Below are 13,281 nucleotides of genomic sequence, written 5' to 3' on the forward strand. Positions count from 1 at the left end.
AGCTCTTGACAGGCTCGATGTAGGGAGGATGTCTCCCTGGCTAAGGAGTCTACACTAGGGAAAACAGTATCAGAATAAGGGGTAGGCTGCTAAGGACTGAGAGGAGGAAAAATGTCTTCACTCGAAGGTTGGTGACCCTTAAGGAATTATCTTCCATCCTGTGATTATGTTCAGTGAAAACAGGGGGTGGCAGATTTCTGGACATGGAAAGAATCAACGATATGGGAATAGAGCTGGAAAATGGTGCTGAGATAGAAATCAGTCATGATCTTGATGAATGGTGCAGTAGCTTAGAGGGGCTGGTTGGCATGTTCTAGTTCCTATTTCTTATCTCTTTATGCAAACGTGATTATTCAAAATAGCCCAATATGCTAACAGAAAACGTGTTCTACATTCTTAACCAAAGTGCGAGGAAAACAGATCAATCTAATTTTTATTGCACACTTTTCTGGAAGGAGCCTTTCTTAGTGAACGGGCTTCTAGTTGTCCCAATTAAGTGCACTAAAGGGTGTTAATTACAATAAGACATTCAAACCATAATGCTGAATTGTATTGACTGAAATGGAAGTGTGTGGTAGGAAAGAGGGGCCATGCAGGAGGGAGCAACACTGGAACACGAGCAATACCGTGGAGAGTGGTGTCCGCCTGCATTAGAAAGAAAAGTTCTTGTTATTTGCTTGGTAAAATTTACTCCACAGTGCCATGTACCTCAGCAGTTCTTCAAATGCCATCTTGTTATTGATGCTGTAAGACGTTTCCTAAAGTAACAGTGAGGCGAGCACAAAGGAGCTGTACTGCGTGGCAGAAAGCAGAGTCAGCAAGTTCTATTGATTAAAAACCTAACTTTAAAGTGGCTTTGAGCATGTAACGTGGTTGCTAATGAAAGAAAAAGTCACAAGTTGATTTGCTAAATGAATCAACCTTCACTTTGATTTAAAAAATAATAAAATACAAACGCAGCTTAAGTATTTCATCAAATGTCAACATATTAAAATCAGAGAAAACCAGCCTCGAGTTTGTAGGTTCTTTCCCTGTGCAAGTACTTTTTCTTTGGGGGGAGGGGGTTGGGGGGAGGGGGTTGGGGGGGGGCTAGCAGTGGACTTGTGTGTGTTTGGAGAAAAATGCAGTAATTGAGTCATTGTCTAATTTACCCATATGTTTGAAAAGGGCTGATTAATTAAATATACAACAGTGTTGCTCTTTGGACTGTATTCTCATTTACAGCATGGGCCATAAATTAGACAGAATAAATACTTCAATGTGTTGACCAAAGTGCTGCTACGTCAGAACCGCTTGAAGGCTGGTGGGTGGAGAGCAGAGTGTTTCTTGATAATGATAGTCACGTCTGGGTCTGTCTGGTAACCAATAGAAACCAGACATGATGTAACACCAGGATGAACTTGAACTTGGGGGACTTAAAAAGGGAACAATAGACCAGAGTAATCAATAAAGTAGATTTCTGTGAAGGATTACAGGACTGCTCTCGGGTAACCTTGCCTGCCAGGCAGTGAATAGCAAGCAGTGGGAAAAAACCTTGTATTAATTTAAAAAGGAGGGCAGAAACACTGCAGGCTTGCGTGTGCAGTGGAGAAAGGTGCTGTGTACAATTACACCCTCTATTGACAAAAGCTGGTATTATTTGGCAAGGATCCTCACTCTTAATTAATTCAGAGACTGGAAGTAATAAAAAGTTTACACTTTATTTTGTGTTCTTGTCCATTTAAATCGTAAATGCAATTTTAAAAGAAAGCCCTCAGCGAATATTGTATTCTCTGTTTCTCTTTTAGTTTTTGAGAGTTCACTACTGCAGACGCATTTTTAAAGATCTGTGGCTGGCCACATATGTTAGGGAAATATATGTTGTGTCAAATAATTTTTTTTTTTTAAGCTGCACTAAAATAAGTACTTGTACCTCCAAAGATTTGAAGTATGTTAACCATGAGACAATAAATGTTCAAGTACTTCATTGTTTATTGGCTGTAATCACATTATTGAAAAAAATATAGATTACTTTTCATACAATGAAATATGAAATTTCGGACAATCCAGAACTAATCTTTTTTTCACTATAACAGTACTTTTATATCAATTAACAAAGCAGCTTAAACAGCAGGATTGAATACCAATTTTCCAAGCATACATACTAAATACCAGCCATCTGTGGTTGTGCTGAAGCTGCAGTATTCCCTTCACATTGATCAGCTAATTGATGTTGAGTTGCATTAAGGTCTGTGGACTCGTGCTGGTTTTGAATAAAGAACCTTATACTTTCAAGCTTAACCCTTTCCAGCACATGGTGATGTAGTGGCAATGTTACTGGAGTTGAGACGAGACCTACAAAGTACCTGCTGTAGAATTTCGCTTTTAAAAAAAAGGAAAAACTGATATTAAGTCGGCCAAGTCTAGACAGTCATCCACAGCCTGTATTTAAGGTAGCCAGTCATCCTTATACAGCTTGGCCTTTGGGTGAATCCAGCCCCACACCTAATTGGTTGAATTTGAACTGTTCTCTGAAGTAACCAGTAAATTCCACCAGTAAATTCCCTGGGTTAGTGCAGATGGGTGAGAAATGGGAGCCTTGAATAGGCGGGTTGAGGGGGGAGGCAGCTCAATTACTTTTGTTCTACAAATTTTTGCCGGCTAAATCAGTGTTTGTATTTATTTCTGAATCAAAGATTAAAGGTAAGGATGTTAATGAACAGTTGGTGGGTAGGTTATACCCTGGAGTAATTGCCAGATGCAGTCACTGGTGACATGATTGGGAAGGCTGGAGCTTTTTCCTCAGGAAAAGCGAAGACAAGAAAGAGATCTGATGAAGGGTGTTAATTTTGAAGAGGTTCACATGTCGGATGTGCAAAGACTGAGTCTGCTTACTGATACAGCTGTAGCAAGGAGAAATAAACATAAGATAACCAAAAGCAGATCCAAGTAAGAAAACCGTGAAGGAAGTTGTTTGGACTTTGTTGGGGATGTGGGACTTACTGCTATGCGGTAGTTCGAAAGGGAGAGCATTGATGCATTAGAGAGAGGCTCAGTACATGTGCCAATGTGTGAGAAATGGAGGGAAGCGAGAGCAGAGACACAGGGAATTGTAGATGCTGAAATCTTGAGAAAAAGACAAAGTGCTGGCGGGTCAGGGAGTATCTGTGGAGGGAAGGCATAAACACTGTTTCCAGTCTTGGTCCTTCTTCAACTCAGTTTGGGAGGAGTAATTAATTGGAGGGGGGGAGTGGGCTTGATTGGGGCATTAACACTGGTATAGATCAGTTGGGCTCTATTTAAATAAATATTGCTCTCTCATTCTTCCCTTCAAAATGGACAGTCTCGGGTTTTCCCACTGCCTACATCTTACCCATTTGCTAAACATATTTATATCCCTCTGCAGATTCTTCATATCCTCCACACATCCTGCTAACACAACAATCTTTCTATTATCATGTCATTCAGCTAAAATTTCCGTGTCCCTTTTATCTAAGTTATGAATACAACTTGTAAATAGTTTAGACTTGTGTGGCACCTCATTGGTATTATTGCCAATCTTTTATCCTGACTGTTAGCTACTTGCCTCACACCATTGCTCTGTGCAGTAGCCTTTTATGACCCTTTAATGAATGACTTCCTGAAAATCAAAAAACCTTTATCTACTTGTTCCCCTTTATCTACACTGTTACCTCCTCAAAGAACTCAACCATAATTTTCCATTTATAAAACCAGGTTAACTTGTATAATTTTCAAACTGTTCTAATCTCACAAATAATGGGTTCTCGAATTTTCCCAATGCCAATGTTAGCCCAACTGCCCTATAGTATTCTGCTTTGTGTCTCCCTCCTTTCTTGAATAGAAGCATTATTTTTGTGGTTTTCTAATACTCTAGGACCTCTCCTGAATCTAAGAAATTCAGCTCATACACCATGCAAAGATTTCTTAGAAGAGACTGGAATGCAGACCAGTTCTGGGGGATTTTTTATTCTTTAGGTCCATACGTTTAGCTAGGACATTTCATTTCAGTGAAAGGAATTGTTTCCAGGTTCTCCCTCCCTTTAGCTTCGTGATTATCTTTTATAAAAATTTTTTTACTGTCTTGTGTCATGGAGGTTGATGCAAAATAAAAGTTCAGAATCTCTATAATTTCACTATTTCCCATTATTGATCCTCTGTCTTAGGCTCGATATGACCAACATTCACATTATCGTCCCTCTTTTTATATCACCGTAGAAACTCTTATGTCTCTCCATCACATTTTGGACTTGGTTCGGCAAATCTTGATTCCCTGCAGTAGACTGAGTACTGGGCATCTAAAACTTACATTCAAGGACCTCGTCCAGAATTTAATACAATTTAGATTTCAAGTGATTTGTCCATTAAAAAAAATGCATATACTTTAATTGAAATTCAGATTATTCTTCTTGCTATTTACAAATCTTCACCTTGATTAGAAGAAGCCCTGGTGTCACAATGATAGTGAGACATCGGCATCATAGCAAAATGATGTTTTGTAGTATACTTTTAAATTCAATAAAAGTTACTTCTAGGTCATTTCCATTTAGAATCAATGCCTGTTTGCTACAAAAATAAAAGCCACACTAAGAATTTTATGAGCAACAAACATATCATGTACGACAAGAAATACCTTAATTTCTTTCAGGAACTAAACTGACTCCATTCTAATGACCCATGTTCAACTATTAGTTCCTGCATGGAATACAATTAAAAATAATTTAATATGCACTCAAAAACTGTGCTTGACAGCCTCTTAGGATAGAAAATGTATAAAAAGATGAAATGAAGAATTCATGCATCGTAATGGCAGAATCCATTGATGGAGGTGCACAAATATACGGTCATACAATATAAATATATGTATGGTCCTTTAAGCCTTTTCATCTATTCAATAATATCATGGCTGATCTGATTGTAATCTCAACACATTACTACAGTAACCTTGCACCTCCTTGATGATCAATTATCCAGTTAAATCAGCCTCAGAAATATTCAGAGTCTGCCTCCACTGACCTTTGAGGGAGTGTTCCAATGAGCCATGACCCTTTAGGAGAAAATAACAAGCCTCCTCTTTTGTAAATAGGTGTCACCCTATTTTTAAACAGTAGCCTCTATTTATAAGATGAGATCTCCTTTTCACATCCACATCATTGAATCTTTGCATGTTATGTGTTTCAATCAAGTCCCCTCGTACTCTTTTAAAAACTCCAGTAGATACAAGCCTAGCCCATTCAATCTTGCCTCATAAAGCAACTCACACATTACAGTCTAGGAAACCCTCTATGAACTTACTTATATATTTCCATAACTAAGGAGACCAGTACTGTACAGAGTACCAGAGTTTTAATGCCCTATATAACTGATTTTATATTTATTTCCATAGCAATGAACAATAATATTCTATTAGCTTTCCTAATTATCAGTTTTTATGGGGAGAAGGTAGGAGAGTGGATTAAGAGATTTCAAGATTTCAAGGTCAGTTTATTGTCACATGTACCAATTAATGTACAGTGAAATTCGAATTACCATTCAGCCATACAAAAAAAAGCAACAAGTCACACAACTACATACAAATTAACATAAACATCCACCACAGCGGAGTCCCCACATTCCTCACTGCGATGGAAGGCAATAAAGTCTAACCTTCTTCCTCTTTTATTCACCCGCGTTCGGGGCAGTTGAACCATCTGCAGTCGGGGCGATCAAGCTCCTTGATGTTAAGTCCGCAGGCTCCTGCGGTTGGAGCTCCAAGGTTGACCCCTGGCAAAGGGATCGCGAGCTCCACGATGGTAAGTTTTCAGGTTCCTGCGGTGGATCTCCCGAAGTTGGTCTCCAGCAAAGGCCACCAACTCCTCGATGTTAGGCCACAGTGTGGACGGAGATATGATATGGAAAAAAATCGCATCTCCGTCGAGGTATGAGATTAGAAAAGGTTTCCCTTCACCCCCACATAAAACAAGCTAAAGAACACTAAAACATACATTTAACACATACAAACAAACAACAAAAGAAGGAAGGGAATGACAGACTGTTGGCGGTAAAGATAGATCAGCCATGATTGAATGCCGGAGTATATTTGATGTTCCGAATGGCCGAATTTTGTTACTATCACCTATGAACACTTATTTGTTACGTCTGCTTAATAACCTTTTGCAAATCATGCACTGGACACCCAATTCTCTCTGTACCTTTGAAATAAATGGAAACATTCAGTTAGTCGGGCTGCGGCTGTGGAAAGAGAAATGGATTTAATATTTCAGGTTGACCTGAAATTATTCACCCTGAAACATTATCTCCATTTCTTTTTCCACAGGTGCCCGAACAGCTGAGCATTTGTATCATTTACTTTTAATTCATGATATCTAGCATTTACATTTAAAATAAATCCTTCTGTGCCTCTAAAATCTGTAATCTCTCACCATTTAGATGGTAGACTTTACTTTTTCCCCAAAATGGAGAGCTCACATTTTCCCATTTGTCAGAGCTGTGTCGTATCATAATCTGTCTTTAATACTTTTATGGCCTTCTTAGGTACCCTTTACAACTGACCTTCCTACCTACAGTATCTTTGTGTCGTTAACAAATTTAGCAATCATACCATAGTCATTTGTATAAATTGCCTATTCCTATTCCAGTGCTACCTTGATGAATTATTCTTTGCATTATATATGTTTAACGTTGTAAAACTGTAACATAAATGGAAACACTTAAAGTTGAATCTTGATTGTTGCTCTTTCTGGAATGGTACTTTTGTGAAAGAAAATAGTTTTGAAGGAAATTTAAAACTTAAATAATATAGCTATTATGTACCCATTTAGCTAGCATCTAAAAGAGAAAGCTAAGTTAATAATTGAAGTTTGAACCATCAGGAATATCTTTGCTGTTAGGCACTGACCTGCTACAAGAACTGGAAAGGGCACATGGTTATAGATATTCTTCTCCGCTTACAGTCTTTCTTTTAGGATCTTCGATAAAGGACAACTAAAGTACAATGTCAAAGCTTTTGCTTCTGCAGAGTGAAGAGAGATATCATTGTGAACAAAATCAATATTCTATTCATATTTCATCCTCTCCGATTCAGCTGCTGAAGAAATTGACTGTGATATTAAGAAAAACTAAGAAATAAGAAGCTACCTTTGTTGCATTGTATTTGATTGATTCCCATTTAGTCTAACTCTGTGTCTTTGTGTCTTCTCTTCCAGTCCTGGTACCTGGGATAAAGGCTATAGCTTCCCACCACCCAGCAGACAGACCACCTGACCCCTTCCCAACTCTGTAACATGGGAGCAAGACAACTTCACTTCAAGCTGTGGGGGGAGGGGAGATCAATAGAATTTCAACAGAAAAAAATGACATGAAACAGCACGCCTAAAAGCTGAATGATGAAGACCATAGCAATGGATTTACTTAATAAGAACTGGTCATTCTCGTCATTTTCGTTACCGTGCTATTGATATTTAAGGGTCTGTTACTGAGGTACTGAAATACTTAGGCTCTGTTAGAAAATTCTGACGTGGTTTAATGTAGATAGGCATAGCAAGGTAGTCTCTCATACCGGATAGAAATAGTCCGCTATCACTTACCAACTGTGTGATTATCACACAGTTACGTAGAGTCTAACTATTTCAGGCAATCTCCAGCTAGCAGGAGACCCTCAACAGATAAAATATTAGTGAAAGATAATGAAACACATGTATTTTGAGGTTCCATAGCTAAATCCTGCAAGATATAAAATACTACAACACCATGGAAATAGCTATAGGGCAGCTTTCTCTGCAACATATCATAAAATACAGCTCTTCTTTTTTTCCAGAAAATGTATTAAACACAAACCAAGCTATATACCGATGCACATTAATTATCATAGCTCCGATAGGCATCCTGAAAGGTATATAAAATTAAAACATCTCACACCAACAAGGTTGAAATGCTGCATTCACACCATTTTTGTTTTTTTGTTTTTCTCCGACAACAATAAGATAAATAGCTAAAATTGAGAAATCCATGCAAACTGGGGAGGATGGTCTGCTTTGATTGAAACTGACAGGAATCAATCAAAAAGGTTTAATTTTTTTGATTAATTGAGTAAAGTGCAATTTCATTGGATAGTTAAATATCTTTGTATGATAGAGATTGTTGAAAATTCTATTTTTGTTTTCCAAGTCCTCCCACCCCAGGACTCTAAACTATCGGGGTAAAATCATAGCCTTGCAAGAAAAAAAGGGGAGCTATTTTTTGCTTTTTTTATTTTTTTTAAAATAAACTTGCATCCCTCAAGTAAACTGAAGGAAGATTTAAAAAAAATTTAAAAAAAAGCTAATGGTGCTTTTACCAGATCATGTAAACTACATTCAAAATTATAGCTACACATTGTTTTAACTAAGCACATAATAGAAAATCGCCACATCGTACTATAAGTAAAGTTCTTTCTAAGTTCAAAGACACAGTACGCAGATTCAAATCTTGATGAGTTTTTCATTGTTCCACCTTGGAACATTCGAATTCAGATCCACATGTTGTATCTAGGAATCTATCCGTATCGATTTAAGTAACTTGTACATTAAGAAACAAAAAAAAACACTGCATTGAAATAGATTTTTGACCAAACAGCAAAGGAAACCCTCAACCATGCTATGAGGCATGCTTTGCAAATATTTAACAAACCATTTTCCCATGGTATACCAACCGTATATATTCTCTGCTTGGCTTGCCGGCCACCCAGACATTTAAAATGCATGATCTAGTGTTAGTGACTAATTTTTATATAGACAATGTAGGAGAAATGTATAGTGCATTAAGACACAAGAAATATAATCCCTATTCCGGGCACTTGCCTTTTGAACTGTACTTGTTGGGCCTATGAAAAGGGCCTCTACTACTGTCCTATACAATCAGTAAACAGAAAGTCTTGGGAAGACACTTTTGCTCCTCACTTTTTCCCTAATGGAATAAGTTTCTTGATTTGCACGAATTTAATATAAAAAAATTCCGCATCAATGTGCCTTGCCCTGGATAGCAATTATACGTGGAATCATTGCACATGTTCCTATAATGTAACAATCCTCTTGGGTCTTTTCCTGGTGTAGCAATCAGAGACACTTTTTAAATGCGACATTGATGTCAGCCATTGTAAAGTTTCGACATGTAGAAAACAAATCAGTTTTTGCCGCAGATAGGATTAGATTTCATTGTCCTTTATGGTCAGTACTTTTGAAATTTGTAGATGCTAGTGTATCAGTATTTTTTTGGATGTTGCTACATTTTAATATTATTTGGCGTCTTCCTTTGTTTTCCCAGATATATGAAAAAAATATGCAATACCTGATTTATCATGTAGAAATGCTTAGCAAGTTTAACTTTTAATTTTTTTTAATTTGACCAAAGTTGGTGCTGCTGTTAATGCAGTCTGTTAGATGTTTGTCTTGTAAATTGTAAACGCTGAATGCACAGACAGGAAGGGCTCTCCTTAGAGTTGCAGTAGAACTGTGAAGCACTAAGCTGAACCCTGCTCTAACAAATTTCAGAACAGTTTGTTCACATTTGAGCCTTAAACTTTCATTCAAATCCCAGACCCATATTTTTCTCAGCATAGCAGACTGCAAGGAATTTGCATTCAAGAAAAACAAAAAAATGCCCATTTTATATGCACATTTGAAACTTCCAAGTTTTCAAATTGTTTACTGATTATGTATATTAAAATGATTAAAACAAGTTTCTGGATTTTGATAGGTGTCTTCTAAGTGGTGAGTAAGTGTTCCACAATACCGTATTGTGTGATTGTAATTGTTTGATGTAATTTCTTGTAATCCACATCCTTAGCCTTCCTTTAGCACGTAGCTGGGCATTACATTGACATATGTGCACTATAAAGAGCAGCTTGCAGTGCTTCACAGTGAAGGGAATAGCACGGACAAACTTTTTTTGTAGGGACCTTGTTAAATGCCAAGGTTTATGAGTAGAATTGGTTGTACATACAAAATAATAAGTAAAAAAAATGCACCCTGTTTTTAAAACAGTTTTTTTTAAAAAGCAATAGTTCGGGCAGTTAATTTTTTTTAAATTTATTTTGTTGGTGAGTGTGATTAGTCATGGCTGCAAAGCGAGGAAAGAAAAAAAAAGTTGAGCTGCCCATTCAGCAGAATTGTAATTTGTATGTTGTATAGTTGTATTAATTACACTGATTTAATCTGCCCTATTTTGTAATGCAGGAATTTTTGTAACATTGTTAAAATGAGAAAAAAAATCTGTCAATTTAGCTTAGTGGATCTTCTGATTGTTGGTTATAAGGCAGCATTCGTAGTATTGCTATTCCTCTGGGAACTGGATTTGAGTTATAAACTTTCCTGTTTCCTTTTTTGTATGTATTTAAGTACTTTATTTTTCTTCTTTGATTGGTATGGCATATTCCTATACTTATAAAGTATAGGCTACTGAGAAACCATTATAAATGGACATTACATGCTGTATTTTTGAAGGTATTTGTTGTTTCAAGTCTGAAAGATGCTAAGGGAACCTGAACAAATTTAAAGTTTTAAAAAAAGGAAAAGTTTTTTTAAAAGGTATGGAAAAAAGATAGTATGTAGGTAAAAGGGTAATGGATGAAACAGACTGGGGTCGTAAGTATTATTAAGCTAACTCTCTTTCACAGTATCAAGAACACAACAAAATGAGAATTCAGTTTCATTTAGGTATGAACAGCATATCATTCTTTTAATAGAAAGGAGATGTGATTATGTTTTCTTTACTCCCCCACCCAACCATCAGGCTGGGTACAACAAACGTAACCCTTTGATTATTGAATTATCTTTGCACCCTCTTTAGAATGTAACCCTAAGAATGTTGCTGAGGTACAACAAGCAAGCTTAGAGTCTACAGTATCAGGTTAGAAATGTATGTTTCTGTTTTTAGTTACTTTGCAAAACAATAATCATGGGTTTTTGTCTGCCAATAAGTTAGTAGTTCTGATTGACTGACTTCAGAGTCAAAGTTGAACTTAGTCAAATAACAGTACAGAAAGACTAGAAATTGCCTGAAGCTCTAGATCAACTATTCTTCATAAGAAAGGATGGGAGAAGGGATAAAGACCACACACGAATGAAAATTCCTCTGGAAAGCATAGTTTGCAGAATTCAGTCAGCCCACAGTAATATGCAAGTTCCATGACAGGTTCTCTCACCTCTTTTCTTCATGCATATTGCAGCTTTGTAGTGGCAGTGTTGATAAAATATATACAAAAAAAAAACAGACACACAGCTTGAGACAGTTTTTTTTCCTTGTAGTGATTTTTTTGAATGTCAAACAATATTACACTTTGAATTGTGTCTCTGGAAATATCTTTGATAGAAGGCCTCCATGGAACAAAATACCATAAGAACATGACTTTGAGATTGGCTTGATAAGGAGAGCTTTAATGGCACCTGGCAGGATTCAGATGCACTAAATTAAAAAGTCTTGTCTTGAGAGTAATGCATGCATCAGCGTTTGACAGTAAAACCCAGGTTTGCAATTGCAAACCAAGGCTGTCCAACAGTTCAGAACTAAGAAAGCCTTTTTAATTAAAAAAAGTTCAAAAAAAGTCTGCAAACAGTACTGAAAATTGCTTTGATGTGTAGCAGGTAACATCGAAGCTATTCCATAGCACTTAATCGTAATGAATACTGTGTCACCAAGTTTATAATTAAATTTACTGTTAAATGCAAATCCATTACATGGTGCTATTACAGGCTGGCAATGAAATGTGACAACTTGGGCTCATTTCACTTGCTTTATTACAGTGTAAATGCATAGCAGTGTTTTCTGCATGAGAACTATGCACAAAATCTATGGTTAACCTTGGTATCTATTGAGTTTACGTCAATCTTGCCTTTTGTCATTATTATAAATGCCAGCTTTAGATAAAATAAAGAAATAAGAATACCAGCATATTACCTGAAACATTACAAAAAAGTGGTGCCTGTGAAATCTGTATTATATGAATCTTCTGAACTACAATTTTCTACAACTGTCGCCTTCGCTGTCTGTCAGAACCTTCTCCTGATGATTAAGCAAATGTAAAATAACCATACAATATTACTGCATGCTATTCCATAATGCTTATTGAGCTGTATAAATATTACTCAAGTTTATGTTAGTCATTTTTTTTCCTGACTTGGTTCTTGTCAGATAGTTTTAAAGATATTTCACTGAGAACCCATCTGTCTATTTTTTGGGGTGTTTTCAGGTTTTTTTTGAGGTAATACATTTACTTTTTTAAAACATTTTCAGTATTACTTTTTTGTTGTTGTTTATTTTGCTTCACCCTAGGGGGTGGGCACAGTTCCAAACTTAGAAACTGTGTACCCAATAAAACTTACCTGACAGTTACCTATAAGTGGCATCGCACGCGATTCAGTTTAATTTTTTTTAATGACGTCTGTGCATTTACCGTCCCATTACTGTGCAGCAGTGCTGTTATGTCCGGGTCAGAAGCTCCTTCCCCAAGAGAAGGACTAAAAAGAACTTCACATTTTTGGGAGCAGGTAGCACTTTAACAGATGGGAGAATGGGTACCTGTGCCCACCCCTACCTTCACACCAGAGCACGTATTTTTAAAACGAGAATTAAAGAAATGGCTGTTTAGTTTCATGCACGGTTGAACATTTACTTTAGATGAATTCAGTAAAAATGTTGTGCCTCTAGTACTGGCAATGATTCTGTTCTCGTGGTCATTTAAAAAAAACGTGTATGTGAAAGTATGTTATTGGTTGAGAAACACTGTGGGCATCAATTCTTACTCAACTAAATCTCTGCAAGTTTTGAGCTGGTGTGGATTAGTTTAACTCTTGTATTCAACCATTAGTGCTACCACCTTCTCACATTACAATACGATTACTGGAAGCAAGTGCTGCATTTCCTATGCAACAAAAAAAGGAAAATAAAATGCTAATGCTACTGTACCCTGTATTCATGACTTATTATTATGGTGTCTTTTAGTTACAGTGGAACGCAACATCATACAAAATAAAGTGGTGAGATGGTGATGGAAATTCCTCTCCAAATATGCAAGGCAGGTAGATAGTAGAGAAGGCCATTGATCAGCCAACAGCCCAAAATAGAATTTCACTCATCTACCTCTGCTTATACAAACATACTTTTTTTTTTACAAGATTACAGAATTGATGAAATAGTCCCAGCATTGTTTTTGGAGAGCACTTTACTGATTTTTTATAGAATGGTCATTTATTTTCATCACCTCTACTATAATATCAAAACAGCGCCAAATATTTATTTAATGAGAAGTGG

At 36.7% G+C, this 13,281-nt stretch overlaps 1 protein-coding gene across 10 annotated transcripts in view; it reads left to right on the plus strand.

Annotated features, from left to right (window-relative positions):
* nfia (nuclear factor I A) overlaps positions 1 to 12,935 on the plus strand; it is a 508,421-nt gene extending 495,486 nt beyond the window's left edge. For all 10 annotated transcript variants that reach the window (XM_033028530.1, XM_033028539.1, XM_033028528.1 and 7 more), the window contains one exon: positions 7,203 to 12,935. In XM_033028530.1, coding sequence (XP_032884421.1) covers positions 7,203 to 7,220 — 18 coding nt within the window. In that variant the 3' untranslated portion in view covers positions 7,221 to 12,935. The remainder of the gene's footprint in view (positions 1 to 7,202) is intronic.
* Positions 12,936 to 13,281: the final 346 nt, after the last annotated feature.

This window comes from Amblyraja radiata, chromosome 10 (genome assembly GCF_010909765.2).
Source record: "Amblyraja radiata isolate CabotCenter1 chromosome 10, sAmbRad1.1.pri, whole genome shotgun sequence".
In the NCBI taxonomy this organism is placed as follows: domain Eukaryota; kingdom Metazoa; phylum Chordata; class Chondrichthyes; order Rajiformes; family Rajidae; genus Amblyraja; species Amblyraja radiata.